General features: G+C 38.1%; 1 protein-coding gene across 2 annotated transcripts; it reads left to right on the top strand.

Annotated features, from left to right (window-relative positions):
* The first annotated feature begins 1,327 nt into the window (after positions 1-1,327).
* Positions 1,328-13,323, top strand: mob1ba (MOB kinase activator 1Ba). 2 transcript variants are annotated; one of them, XM_034299208.2, is made up of 6 exons: positions 1,328-1,717; positions 6,810-6,973; positions 9,684-9,777; positions 9,955-10,088; positions 11,369-11,532; positions 11,782-13,323. In XM_034299208.2, the coding sequence occupies exons 1-6, from the start codon at positions 1,704-1,706 to the stop codon at positions 11,857-11,859; spliced, it is 648 nt and encodes a 215-aa protein (XP_034155099.1). In that variant the 5' UTR covers positions 1,328-1,703; the 3' UTR covers positions 11,860-13,323. The 2 variants fall into 2 exon arrangements, with proteins under 2 accessions (XP_034155099.1, XP_034155098.1); XM_034299207.2 differs by having other exon boundaries at positions 1,331-1,717; positions 6,807-6,973.
* The last annotated feature ends 853 nt before the right edge of the window (positions 13,324-14,176 follow it).

Genomic DNA, 14,176 nt, shown 5'->3' with positions numbered 1-14,176 from the left:
TTTTTCCTTCTTATTGCTATTATTTTATGGAACTTTTTTTTAATTGTGTGTAAATGTGTGTAAATGTCTATGGCTGTAATTTAATGTTACCAATGCTTTGGCAATATAAAGCCGTTTACTATGCCACTTGAATCTGAATCTGAATCAGTCATTTTTCACCAGCCTCTCTCTCTCTCTTTTTCCCTCTCTTTCTCTCTCAAAAACTCCCACTTGTCATTTTACCAAGGAACCAGAAAGCATAAACTCCTCTGCCAGACTTTCTGAGCTGGAAAGCTTTGCAAAAGACTATAAGAAAGTGCTGACACCTGAGACTCCTTCCCTAAATGATACATTAAAATATACTAACAAAAAGTCTTTACCATATTAATGATTATACATTTTTCTTTGTTAAACACCGTGTTTTTAACTGTTTATTATTAGTCTTAGATTATGTGGATAATGCACATCTTCTGACAAATCAGATTTGAGAATTCAGCTGCGCTGTGGTATAATAAACTTTATTTATATAATACTATGCATTCATACATTTAAAATGCTGCTGAAAGTGTTTTAAAGTATAAAGTAAAACAATAAATAATGAAACAAATGGTAGTCAAAAAATAAAGTATAATAATAATAATAATAATAATAATAATAGGAGTGACAGAAAGAAGAATACACAGTGAGAAAAAGCAGCAGTTGTGTAGACGGAAATGCCTTGTTGATGAGAGAGGTCAGAGGAGAATGGCCAGATTTGTTCGAGCTGAGGGGAATTCTGTGATAAGTCAGTAACCACTCCTTACAACCATGGTGAGCAGAAAAGTATCTCAGCAAGCACAACACACAGAACCTTGAGGGGGATGGGCTACAACAACAGGAGACCACATCACGTTCCACAACCATCAGCCAAGAACAGGAATAAGAGGCTACAGTGTGCACAGACTCACCGAAACTGGACGGTTGAAGATTGGAAAAAGACCAAGCAATTTTTTCAATGTTTCCCTATCTTCAACTGTCCAGTTTCTGTACCCAATGTAGCCTCCTATATGAACCTGATGTGGTTTTCCGCTAATGTAGCCCATGTGCCTCAAGACTGGCAAAGTATTGTGCATTCTGAGATGCTTTTCAGCTTTTCTAAAGTGCTTTTGTAGCGGCTTCCTAAGCACATGCCTAATAATCAGACATACTGTACCATCACTTTCAGGCACATTTAAACTTTTATTTTGAAAAATATTAGGACTAGATGAAAAAGGAAACAATTACATCCCGCCCTAATCTTTTTCAAAATAAAAGTTTAAATGCACCTGTGTATTAGAGTAATGATAGTACGGTATGTCTGATTATTAGGGATGTACCTGGGAAGCCGCTACAAAAGTTTCCCCACTTTGCCTTTCTGGTGAATTTAACAGTTTGTTTCATTCCTGTTATTGTATTGACTGGCATCTTTTATACGAGTAGTATCTTTAATACGAATTTCAGTAGGTGCTGGAAGCAATATTCTCACGTTGCTGCTAAACACGTTGCTGTTCTCAAGTCTCGCGAGAACACAGCGCCGACGAGACTTTGAGTAACGAGGAGAAGTTTTGGTGCACAGAAGAGCGAAGTGTCTGGCGAGTGTCCGTGTTTGTCACCGTCACTCGGAGTTTTCTCTTATATTCACCCATTTACCATTGTCTCAGCGCTTATAATAGGGATTTAATAACTGGATAACCTCGGTGATAGATATGAGCTTTCTATTGTGAGTATCAAATGTTTAATTATTGTTTTCTACCTGTTTGTTGTGATGGTGGTGGTAGCTGTGGAGCTAAGCTAGCTAGCGATGTTACTTTTAGGGAGCTTTGGATGCGTTAATGTGTTTAACTGAACTACATTACTAGTTTTTAATGGTATTAAACAGCACAGCCAACTAATATAATAATATATGAACTAACAGGTGATGTAAAAAAAATAAGAATAAAAAATACTTGGCCGGTGAAGTTTGCTAAAAGCTAGTCACCGGGCTAACAGCTAGTTTGGTTTTGCGAGTAGCTGCTGTTTTCCCTTCATGCTGAAATAGTCATGGTAATTTATAAATTAACATTATATAACGTTTAAAAAAGTATAAAACATAGCTAGATAGTGTTAAAGATTGTGGCATTTATATATATATAAACCGTAAATTTTGTTCTGTCGTGAATACTTGTAATGTAAACGAGTCAGTTTTCTTGCGTTAACAAATAGTTTCATGTTGGTTTAATCCCAAATGCCTCTCTACTCCCTATACATGCACTCCAAATACAGCCGGACATAATGACGTCTACACCCTACATAGTGCACTACATGTCAAAACATAAAGATATTTGAGATTCAGCCAGTGTCTGGATGTGTTGTCCCTTATTGCTTTGTGTCTGGTTTAGTAGTAAAGGGAAGAAGCTTTTTTTCTTGCTGTTATTGCAATTCAAATAGCAAACAATATGATTACTGGTTATTCTCAGCTTCTGCTTTTCAGTGAAGCTAAAAGACAGACTGCACTGCTGCATGAAAAAGGGCTGGGGTTAAAAATATATATAAAGAGTCCATTGAAGGAGAGCAGAATTAAATCATGTGCTTGTCTAATTGAATCTGCTTGTTAGAGGACAAAACAGGGGTCATATGCTGTTTTTCAGTGTTTCTGAAGGAGCTAATCTGTATTTAGTGTTTAAGGTAGTGCTTAAAATAAAACAACAACTAGAATGGACATGAGTGCTGTGTAAATATTGTTAGGAATTACAATTAGATTTATTATTATTTCAGCTGAAACTGGTTTTACAGTGTCGATATTTGGACCGAATTTGTTGTCGCAGGTAAAAATCTCTCATCGTAAAAGCATTTTTTGGTCGGAGGTCTTAGATTGTGTAATGTGATGCACACATCGATGGCTGATTTAGTGCCACTGCGACCAGAGACATTTGACGACAAAGTGCTGGCAGTGTCAGAAAGTTTTGGTTAAAATCCCAGGAGTTATACGACGTGCTACGTTCGTCTAAAGCTGGCTTTACAGTTGGCCCGATTTTGCTGTCGCAGGCACAATCGCACATTGTAAAGGATAACGTTTGGTTGGGAGTTGAGACTGGTGGTGTTGGAATGTATAATGTGACGTGCTTAATGGCGGCTGATTTAGTGCCACTGCGACCAAAGACAGCTGACGACAAAGTGCTGGCAGTGTCAGAAAATTTGTATTAAAATCTACGACAGTCGTCTAAAGTCAACCGATAGAAGAATAGCACAGGATTACACAACACTCATGGGACAGCTATAAATACATTAGTGGCGATGGCAAAATGTAAACAGCAACATATGGGGTTTAAAAGAAGAGCAGTATGATGAAGCAGGATAGAGGATGTCTCTATAATGTCTCATCACAATTATATCATGACAGGACAAAACGTGATGCAACATGGGCGTTTTTTTATTACACCAAGCTCACTTTTGCAAACGTTTCTGTTTGTGACTTTCTGCACAAACCAATCGCTCTGGTTGATGATGTAAGCAGAATGTGGTGCTTGTCTATGCGGTATGACGAGTAATAATCTTAAACGAGTGTAAAACCTGCTTAACAGGCAATCTGTCATCTCAGATCCGTCAGAGAACAACATGTAAACCTATCATTTTAATATTACTAACTTATAAAAGAAATATGTTTAAATTAAAACATCCAGTTAGCTTTGTAGGATTAAGGACTAAAAGGTGCACGTTTTATAACAAGCTGTGACCTTGAGTGTGAGAAAGGCGTTACTTATATTATTGTTGTTCTTGTTAAAGGTCAGTAGTTTCCGGCGTCATTCTATATTAGAGTTTTTTCCATCAGCCAGCTTCAGTTTCATGAAACCCACGGTTCCTCAAAATGCCCTCGCACACTGTGCTGCAGAATGTGTTACAACAGCTACTCGATTCAAGAAAATGTCAGCATAAGCTTTATTATTTAGGCATGTGATTTGTTCTGTAGCATTGACCTGAGGAGATGATGTTCACGAGGCTTTTAATTAAATAACAGCGGACCACTGAAAGAACCACTGTCGGTTCAGACTCCCAGGGAATGACACTGTTCTGTAGCGTGCAGCTAAACTCCATCACTCCGCCGTTACTCAAAACTCCCGATATTAAAATAAATGTAAGTAGATTTAGAAAAGAGAAACAGCAAGTCTGACAGCACATAAGCCTTACTAAGTAGCGTATAAATGTTCTTATGTGCATCATAGGACACAACCTGTGCTTTGTTGGTCAGTTGTTCTCAAATTGAAGTCCAGGGACCCCGATGGATCTGTGATTTTTTTTTCTTTTTTTTCTTTTTTTTTTATCCCCTTCATTTAGGTACAGTGGTGGAAATAACAGCCCACCTTTATCAAAGAAATTATTTTTTTTATTAGTTATGAGATTATTTCATTATTTGAATGGATTTAATCCAAACCGCAATCAATCAAAAACAACTAGGCGTATGAATAATATCAGTTTGAGCCTAGCGTGTTCTGTCAGTGGAAAGTTCAGTAAAAAATGCTCTGTGGCTCCAGTAAGTAGAATTGTTTCCAAGCTTGTTGTGTACAACAAAGTGGCACAAAGTGCAGAATGTAGCCACACAACTGATCCACAGAGAGGGAGTCTTTAATGCATTTTTAACTCTACAGTTGGTTGCATTTTAGTACTGTTTTAACTCAACCCCGCTGACTTTACCTCACCACTCTGGGGAATTCCTCTCACAGTTTATAAGTGCTGTTCCAAAGCTTTATTAACTCAAGTGAAGGTTTTTAGATGAGCCCATGCAGAGATCCAGTCAAATTTCTTCCTGTCGTCTCCCGCCTTTTCTCACATTTCTTATAGCATGCACTGGGAATCAAGGTGAATGTGCTTGATTTAGCTTGCGGTCTCTTGACATTAAATAATGAATAAACATGTTCCTGCTCAGGTTTGGAACAGAAGCTGGTTAAAAACACTGACGCTAAGAAAGATGTGTTATATTAATATGTGTCACAGTTAAGTAGGTTGAATATTTGGCACTGTTTCCTCTTGGTGTTTTGTGGCCTTCAGGTCTGCTGTATACTGAAATTTATGTAAGTCACCCAAGTAAGATGACATGAATATTAATTGATAGTGGGCAGCCTCAGACTGTGCAAAATATAGGCCATGAGTTAGAGAGGCAGAGAATGTCACATCACAGCGTTATTGACGACACGTAGGCAATGAGTAAAACAGACACTCAACGATAGAAAAATGCCGGAAAATAAGTAAAGTAAGGAAAACGCTAACAGCGACTCGTGCACCTTTGGTGCTGTGCGTTAACTAGGCTTCATGTTATCTGATTGGGTGAGATGGGGAGACGTATCTGTTTTTTCCTTCATCACATCCAGCACATTACTACTTCTTTCCATTCTCCCTACTGCAGTGAAACACAAGACTTGCTTTTGTTTTTTTTTTCCTGTATATTCCTGTTTGTTGCCTGTAACCCTGCCCCTTAGCGTACACATTCCCCATACGTGCATGCACACTAGCAGACACAGAAATGTAAATCAGGCCTAAGCTGAAGGTCCTATAAAAATAACAATGAGTCACTGGACTTCGCTCCTCGAGTGAAAGGTGTTGTGTTCAAACGCCAGGCCCAGAAGAAAGAGTCAGGAGCAGTGTCTAATAGCAGCAGTGTTTGGGGCTGGACTGAATGACAAATGGAAGTCACTACATTTACATTTACATTTACATTTACGGCATTTAACATACGGCCTTATCCAGAGTGACTTACAGAAGTGCTTTGTAGTCTCTATTAAAAACACATCCTCATGCTAGTTCAGTGGGACGTCACGTTAAAACCTTGTTAGAAGAGATTAGTACAGCATGGAAAGAAAACACGCAAGACTATTATGCTCATATGCCTAGCTTTCCCGAAGATATGATTTCTTGTTTATGCCACTTATAATGGTCTACATTCTTGCTGGTTTACACTTCCTGGTTTATTCCAGTACTGCTCCTGTCCTGTGTATAGTTAGAAGTTAGTGCACTTTGTGGTTATGTGTATCTTCTTGTTGTGGTATTGTATACACTGCAGGATTGTACAGAGTATTGCACGTTGTCATGTGGACCTATACTTGGATGGGCTCACGGTAAAAACAGACTTTGCTTGAAGTCCAGACACGGATATTTCAGGCTCAGGCTTTAAAGACGGACTTGTTTTGGCTCTCCTGTTCATTGTTGGTTCTTCTTGATATTTATGTTTAACGAGTCGTTGCTCAAGCACGTCCTTCCTCAGCTTCCTTCCTGTTGTTTGGTTCTGCATATTTAGGTTTAGACATGTGTATACTGGTAGGGTTTTTTGATAGTAAGAATAGAGAAGGATAGTGATATGTCTCTCTCTCTTGCAGCTTTAGATGCTCTGCTGATGCAGAAGACGAGTGCAGCTACAGAATACTTCACATGAAAGCCTAAACACATTTACATATTCCCCCCCGCCCATTTTTTTTCTTCTTCGGGATCAACATCATGCAATATTTGGGTCCGCTTATGTCCTCAGCCTGTAACAGTTGAAATTATTTGCCATTTTTTTAGCATTTGTGAGGTTTTGTGTTCTCCAAAACCTGATGAAAGAGTGCTGTTAATTACTGTTCCAGTCATTTTAAAGCTGCGCTTGGGGCAATAAGATTTTGTGTCCTCATATGAACACAGCGCTTTTGAAGAACACATAAAAGGTTCTCTCTATCCAGAATCTCCCCCACAATCAGATTGGTTATTGGCCAGGATTTGATTATAGGTGAAGTATAACTTATGTGTGGGATGCAGTGTCACAAATAGTTTTTTTAAATATTTATTTATTCTTGCTTTTTCCACAGCAGTAGTCGTTCATCGAAGACTTTCAAGCCGAAGAAGAACATTCCAGAGGGCTCGCACCAGTATGAGTTGCTGAAGCATGCCGAGGCGACGCTGGGCAGCGGCAACCTGCGCATGGCTGTCATGCTCCCAGATGGAGAAGACCTCAATGAATGGGTGGCAGTAAACAGTAAGCACCATGTGATCTCTGCGTGTGTGTGCGTGCATGCGTGTGTGTGTGTGTGTGTGTGTGTGTGTGTGTATATGAAGTAGTAATATTCATATAGATTTTCTACTGCAGAGAAAAAAATGAACACTTTGATATTTATGATGTATCTGTATAGACAACACTGTTGAGTTCTCCATTCTGATTGGTCAGAAGGTGTTGATTCATTTTCTATAACAGCAGCTCTGAGTGGTTCCAGCTGCAAATCAAATCACAGGGTTATATTAATGCACTCTTTCTAATACATTGTCGTTTCTGTAGTAACAGCTCATTCACAGGGACTAGCATGATGGACTCTCCACATAATCTAATAATAAACAGATTAAAAATGTACTGTTATTTTAAGTTTTCAGTATGGAGACATTTATTTAAGATTTTGTTTAAGACTTTGTAACAGTCAGTCTTCAGGACAGAGGATTTTGCTCATTGTGGTTTCACGGTAACACGATAAGCTCCTTTTTTGTGTCTTAAGAGAGGCTGGTGAGGGAACGACTATTTATAAACGTTAAACCATAAGCGATAACGGGAACTAAGTTGTCTCTTGGCCGTTCCACAACATTTAGCATGACTATAAACTGTTGAAGCATTAAAATGGTAATAGTTGGCAAATTGCTGTTGTGTAAGAGGAATAAAACACTCCTGGACATGCTGTTATGGGAATATAATCAATTTTAGGGTGGTTATATCTGCTTCATGTGTAACACCACCCCACTGTTGGTTATTTTCCTATAACGGCATGTTCCAAAATGTTTTATTTCTTACATTAACACTATCTGCACACCATGCATCTTCTTGCTCTGATTTATTCTTGGCTCGAAGGTCTGTGCATAAAAAAAGATCTCAGCTGACTAGTCACGTCTATAAGTGGAGTAATTCATGGTCTTCTTTATAGTGATGATTTGAAGACAGCTAGCAAAGTTATACAATACAGTTGCAGTAAACATTTGCCTTTTTGAACTAAACACCTTAAGAGAAGCGCTTAAGAGAAGTAAAGTTTTGAAATTGGACATCAGAGCTGCTGAAGCGATGAATGTAAAGATGCAGCCAAGCTTGAAACATGAGAGAGCAGCGTGTGGCTGTAGGACAGATCACTAATCTCCAGCTCTTGATGTGTGGCATCATGAATGCACACATCAAGATTCCCTTTTCCATGTTTTTTTCTTTAATAGTTTTTGGTAATATGCTTGAAACTCATTAGCCATTTCCCTCTGCTGTCTTGTGTATAAAGCGTAGGGATTGTTAGTGGATCAGTGAGTATGCATGGTGAGTGTGTGTGCACGTGGGTCATTGTGTCTTTAGATGCTGAAAGCCATTACAGAACTCGATGTTCCTCATGGTTCAGTGGTCCATTTCCCCATTCAGCTTTGACAGACACAGACCTTGACAGATTATAGATTTTGATGTACACTATATGGCTAAAAGTTTGTATGTGTGCCATACGTGCTTTTTGAACATAGCTTTCCAGATTTAGTCTCTTAATATTAGTACAGTATTCAGCACATATAATATTAATATGCTGGATCCACTATAGTCTCTACTCTTACACTCGTCTATGTCACTGAAAGGATTTCCTAATATGTGGCCCAACCAGATGAGTACAGCTAAGGAATATATTACTTTTTAAAAGAAACAGTATTTGTATAATACTCTGATTTGTTTAGGAAATTGCCGTTCCAATTGCAGTTTTTTACAATGTATAATTGTAGGTGCCTATACTATGCCACTTTCTTTCTATTCAGATCTACACCATTGACCTGTTTCTGGTGCACTGCACATTTTGTATACCAGTAAGGCCCAAGGCATGCGCTCAGTGCTGTTGCCTCTTAATGCAGTCTTTTAATAACAACAAAGACACGACAGTGTAATGTGAATGGCTGTAAGTGATAGCCTAGGGGAAGGGTGGATTTGTGACAGCAGGCGCTTGCTTGAGATGACTGAAGCGTTTGATTTCATCTAATTACAGAGGAACAAGACAGGATGGGTGTGGCCTCTTACTCTCCAGCCTAGCTAGAGTAAATGAGACATGCAGGTAGTCAGGTACTGTCCATCTCGTTGCTGTAAGGGATACCTTCGCTGCAACTCGGTGTTGAAATGCAGACTAATTTGTTTCCATAGGTAATGTGTCCTCACAGCTACTGTGGGGTTTGAAATTGAACTCGGGTTGCATTTTATTTTGCCTTTATACCTGATTGGTTAGAGGATGTTGATTAATTTTCTATAATAGCAGCTTTGACATTAGGGCCGGATGTAATTCTAATGACAGGTTTGTATTTATGCACTTATTCTAATGTTATCATTTCTATAGTAACAGCTTGTATGGCGTACACGCCACAAAATCCAAGACTAATAATGAATGAAAAAACATGGTATTTAACAAATAAAAACGTAATCACACTACCATTATTTTCAATGATCATTATTTTCCTCTAACAGCCCATCATGTTTTATTCCTTACATATTTCCTTACATGAACTCGTCATATCAGCTCAAGGAATTTCAGACAGAAAGTCAACAGAGTGAAGTCTGAATGTTCTGGACATTTTGAAAGTCGTCTTTTTTTTTAATTCAATAATTAGCAAAAGTGGCCTTTTTCCAGATTATATTAATTGTAAATGATCATCTAGTTTGTGTTGTTTGTGTTGAGGTTCTTAATGCCTGACATTTTTTTTTCTAGCTGTGGACTTCTTTAATCAGATCAACATGCTGTATGGGACCATCACTGATTTCTGCACCGAAGAAAGCTGCCCTCTAATGTCTGCTGGGCCGAAGTAAGACCTACTTTTTGCTTTGCATGCTTCAAAAATAAATGTGCTGATCATCTGCTTCCAACTATACTTCTATTTATGAGCCTCAGAAGTTTCTGTGAGGGTGATTGCATGATAAGAGGTTGCGTTTATTTAAAAAAAAAAAAACAGCATCTTTAAAGTGTGACATTTTACCTTCAGGTATGAATACCATTGGGCTGATGGGACCAACATTAAAAAGCCAATCAAATGCTCTGCTCCAAAGTACATTGATTACCTGATGACCTGGGTTCAGGATCAGCTTGATGATGAAACACTTTTCCCTTCAAAAATAGGTGAGATTTTTTTTTTTCCCCCTATAAAATGATTTGCTGCACATGACAGGTGAGCCTGTAATGTTTCACTGAAAGTGTTGTGATCTTGAAATAAGAGCCCATGAAATAAGAAGACTTTTTTTTTTTTTTTGCATTTTATCGTAAAATAGTAATGAAAGCTTTCTTCTACTTCAGCATACTGAAATATGAAGATATACACCGAACATATTGAGTCACTCACTTGCATTGCAAAAAAGCAATGCCTCAAATACATTTCAGTAAGCTCTCTAGAGAAATGGGACACAATGAGGGGTTGGGATTATTTCCCTACAAGCCTATAACATTTAAGATACACTACACAGAAGAGTAAATTTGCACAAATACTACCCTTGTCAAAGTGAAGGAACTCTCCCTGTCTCCCTTTCTCAAAAGGAAGAGATAGTGAGGAAAAGGAAATAATGTGTGGCAGGAAGAGCAACCCAAAACACATCCCATTCCATGTTAATGTCTAGCTGTTAATGTAGGTTGATAAACAGCAGGATTTAGGTTTGTTGGGTAGAGACCTAAGCAATGTGTAGGGTGTTTAATTAGATATTAATTAGATATCCTAGTGCATGATGAAACATTGGTATTATTTCATAACCACCATTATCCACTGTTTGATTTCAGACGCTTTAAAAAGGCTTGTTTAAGTATAGTAAAGCACGTAGTTATTTCATCAGTTTTAGTCTTGTATACCACAGCCCTGTAGAATGCTCCACTGACACGAGTAACCTAACTTTTACATTTTCTGACAGGACATTGAGCGCTTAATGGTTTTGGTAAAATAAAAAACTGTGTTGTTTTTCCTCTTGTTAACTTCAAGAGAGAGACAAAAAGAGAGGCTGGTGAGGGAACGACTGTTTATAGCTGTTATAAGTGATGACAGGAACTAACTGGTTGCTTTTAAGCTTGAAATATGAGAGAGCAAAGTGTGGCTGTAGGACAGATCACTAATTTCCAGGTCGTGGACACGTGGCATCATGAATGGAAGTTCAGGTTTCAAGTGTAAAAAAAATTGAATGGGGTTTCACGCATGGTCCACAACATTATAAATGAAACAAAAGGGTGATGTTTCGTTCTTTAATGAACAAAGATATTGTTAGTGTTGGCAAATCGCTGTGGTATTAGAGGAATAAAATACACCAACCTGTCATTGATTATTTGGCACATTTGTTGTGTTTTATTTCTGATGTAGCCATTTCTGAGACCATTACGGAATATTAATGTAAGACTGTCTGGTTTTTGCGTGTGTGTCCCAGGCGTCCCTTTCCCAAAGAACTTCATGTCGGTGGCGAAGACGATCCTGAAGCGGCTGTTCCGCGTCTACGCCCACATTTACCACCAGCATTTTGACTCAGTCATCCAACTGCAGGAGGAGGCCCATCTCAACACCTCCTTCAAACACTTCATCTTCTTCGTTCAGGTCCGTATGTCTGTTTTCTGTACACCCGTGAAAGCAAATGAAAGTGAAAGCATGCCGCACATTTTTGTGAGGTTTCTCTTTCCACGTGCTAGACTCTCACTGTTTATTTGTTTTATTTACTATGTTGTTCTACAAGTGAACTACTGTGACTAAAATCATCACTCATCATTGATTTAATAAAATTGTTTCCTTTCTCCGGTCTCTCATCTCTTTCGTTTTTTTTTTTTTTTTTTTTTTTTTTTTTAATAGGAGTTCAACTTGATTGACAGGAAAGAGCTGGCACCTCTTCAGGAGCTGATTGAGAAGCTGACCTCTAAAGACAGATAGACTAAGTGAATTGTTATTTTACCCCCTCCCCTAATTACTGTGCACAGCAGCCTGGTTTTGTTTTCTCTGTCGTTTTACAGGTTTGTGGGACTGGCTCCTGGAATAGTCTTTTATTCTCCACAGTTTTAACTTAGGCAGTGAATACTCCTTGTGTTTCTAATGTCTGTGTGACCTTTATTCTAAAAAGTTGATCGCATCTACGTAAGTGCCTGGCGTATGTCCACCTGCAAATGGTAACTGTTCTGTGAAAAAGCACCACTTGTCTCCATAGTGCTAAGTTTCCCCAAAATCAGGTTTTGGGGTTTTCTTTGTAACTTACTGAATGAAGCATGTAGACACTTTGCTAAGAGATAAAGCCAGTAAATACACCTCATTTCTGTTAATATTATCACAGCTGGAGAGTTGTCTTTTTTTTTTAAAAATATATATATTTCTCTTTTTTTTCTTGAGTAACATACATTATTTCTCCTGGTCAAAACTAGCTCTCAATCTTTTGCACTGAGTCCGCAGTCACCTGACATGACTTTTGTACCAATAGAGTAATTCAATAGGTAAATGAATAGTAACATAGATAGCTTTAATTTGATTTTATCTATAGGCTCTTATAAAGGTGGGTTTTTCAGTTCATGGTGGGAAGGGAATAGGGTAATGATTACTATGCAATGTCCATGTTTCTTTCTTTCTTTCAAGTTTTGTTGCGCTTCTTTCCATAGGCAAGGCTTGTAAACCCCAGAGCTAGTGCCAATATCTAACCCACCATAGTCTCCTTGTGTAAGTAAAACTGAAGCAGCAGAAAACCAGAGAAAAATGTCAAATCTTTTTATTCGTGTGTTCATTTTCCCCTGTGTTTTTCCCTCATTTTATTCCTGCAAGTTTGTCCGGTTCTTTGTCTGTGTATCTACATAAATATAAAACGGAGAAAAACATGGATAAAGCTTCTAAATGAAGTCTAAAAAAGTATAATAATTTTACACATAAATGACAGAGTTGTGGTATCTAATGTGTAATCATAGAGATACATTTGATCTAATATTGGTTGCTGTTTTGTTGTTTGCACTTTGGGTTATCAGCATACTGAGAGGTTTTATTCCACTACAGGTTCCTCTTCTGAAATTGGTGATTATTGAGACATGCTGCAGACATGTTGTAAAATTATTGAATATCATTTCCCTACTGCTAGATAATAAAACATTGTTTGGTTTTAAGTCGGATTCACCTCATGAATGTTAACAGGATGTTGTAACAGATATAATTGCTTGGCCTTTTCTCAAGACCTTATTTCCAAATAACATTAGCATTTCCCTTCAGCCATGATCGAATACACTGTATCGTTTTTGCTGAGATACTTGTAAATAATGTACACACACAAGGTATGCAGTAGAGAAATGAGATGTTTAACTCGCAAGACTTTTGTGGTACAATATTGAATGCTGTTTATAGTGTAATAAAAATGTTTGTCCAAGAGTTTCCTGTCTTGTTTCATGTGTAACAGTCGATTAATAAGGTAACACTAGCAAACATATTCTGTAGTTCATAAAATATAAACAATTAGTGTTAGTGTGGTGTTTCACATGTTCTTCCTGTGGGTCCTTGTGGGTTTCCTCCAGGTTCTCTGGTCACCCCCCACCCAAAAGTGTGCCTGTAGGGGGGATTGAAGATATTTTACACCTAAGTGTGAATGAGTGTGTGAGTGCATGTGTGTGCACCAATGACTGTATATGGTGTGTGCATGGTGACCTGTGATAGACTGGCTCCCCATCCAGGGTGTATTCCCACCTCGCAGGATGGGCTCCAGATCCACAACCCTGACCAGGATAAAGCTGTTGATGAAGATGAAAGAATGAAAATAACTTTGTCTATTTCTAACCTAAATAGCATGTTTCCTCGATTGACAGTTGAGATGTCACTAGTAAAGTGCTATATAGGGAATAAAACATTTTGTGGCGTGCTGTGTTTTTTTAAAAAAAAAAATTCCCTTCAATTATAGACAAAGTAATTATAATTACAGAACAGAACAGTTATAGACCACGGGGTGGTGTGAGGAAGTTAATTGCTTTCTCTTAAGAGCATTACACAGCAATTTGCCAATATTCACACATTCTTATTTAGAAAAAATATACTTTTCATCTATTCTTATTTACATTTAATGTTGTGGAAACCCTGCAGAACAAGCTCACTTAGTTGACAGCTGTGATAAACAGTCCTCTGTCCTGTATCTGAAACCCTAAAGGAACATTTTAACTCTGCTGTTAGGACAAGGAGTTTTCCTACTAGCTGTATGAGCAGTTTGATTCTTATGCATGACCTCTTCTGAGGC

Source organism: Pangasianodon hypophthalmus, chromosome 24, assembly GCF_027358585.1.
Source record: "Pangasianodon hypophthalmus isolate fPanHyp1 chromosome 24, fPanHyp1.pri, whole genome shotgun sequence".
Classification (NCBI taxonomy): Eukaryota; Metazoa; Chordata; class Actinopteri; order Siluriformes; family Pangasiidae; genus Pangasianodon; species Pangasianodon hypophthalmus.
Note: the sequence above shows the minus strand (reverse complement) of the source record. Positions and strands in the feature narration are given on the sequence as shown.

Coding starts and splice junctions, on each gene's coding strand:
- mob1ba (XM_034299207.2), top strand. Junction 6,974..9,683: donor TGAATGGGTGGCAGTAAACA/GTAAGCACCATG, acceptor TTTTTTTTCTAG/CTGTGGACTTCTTTAATCAG. Junction 10,089..11,368: donor ACTTTTCCCTTCAAAAATAG/GTGAGATTTTTT, acceptor TGTGTGTCCCAG/GCGTCCCTTTCCCAAAGAAC.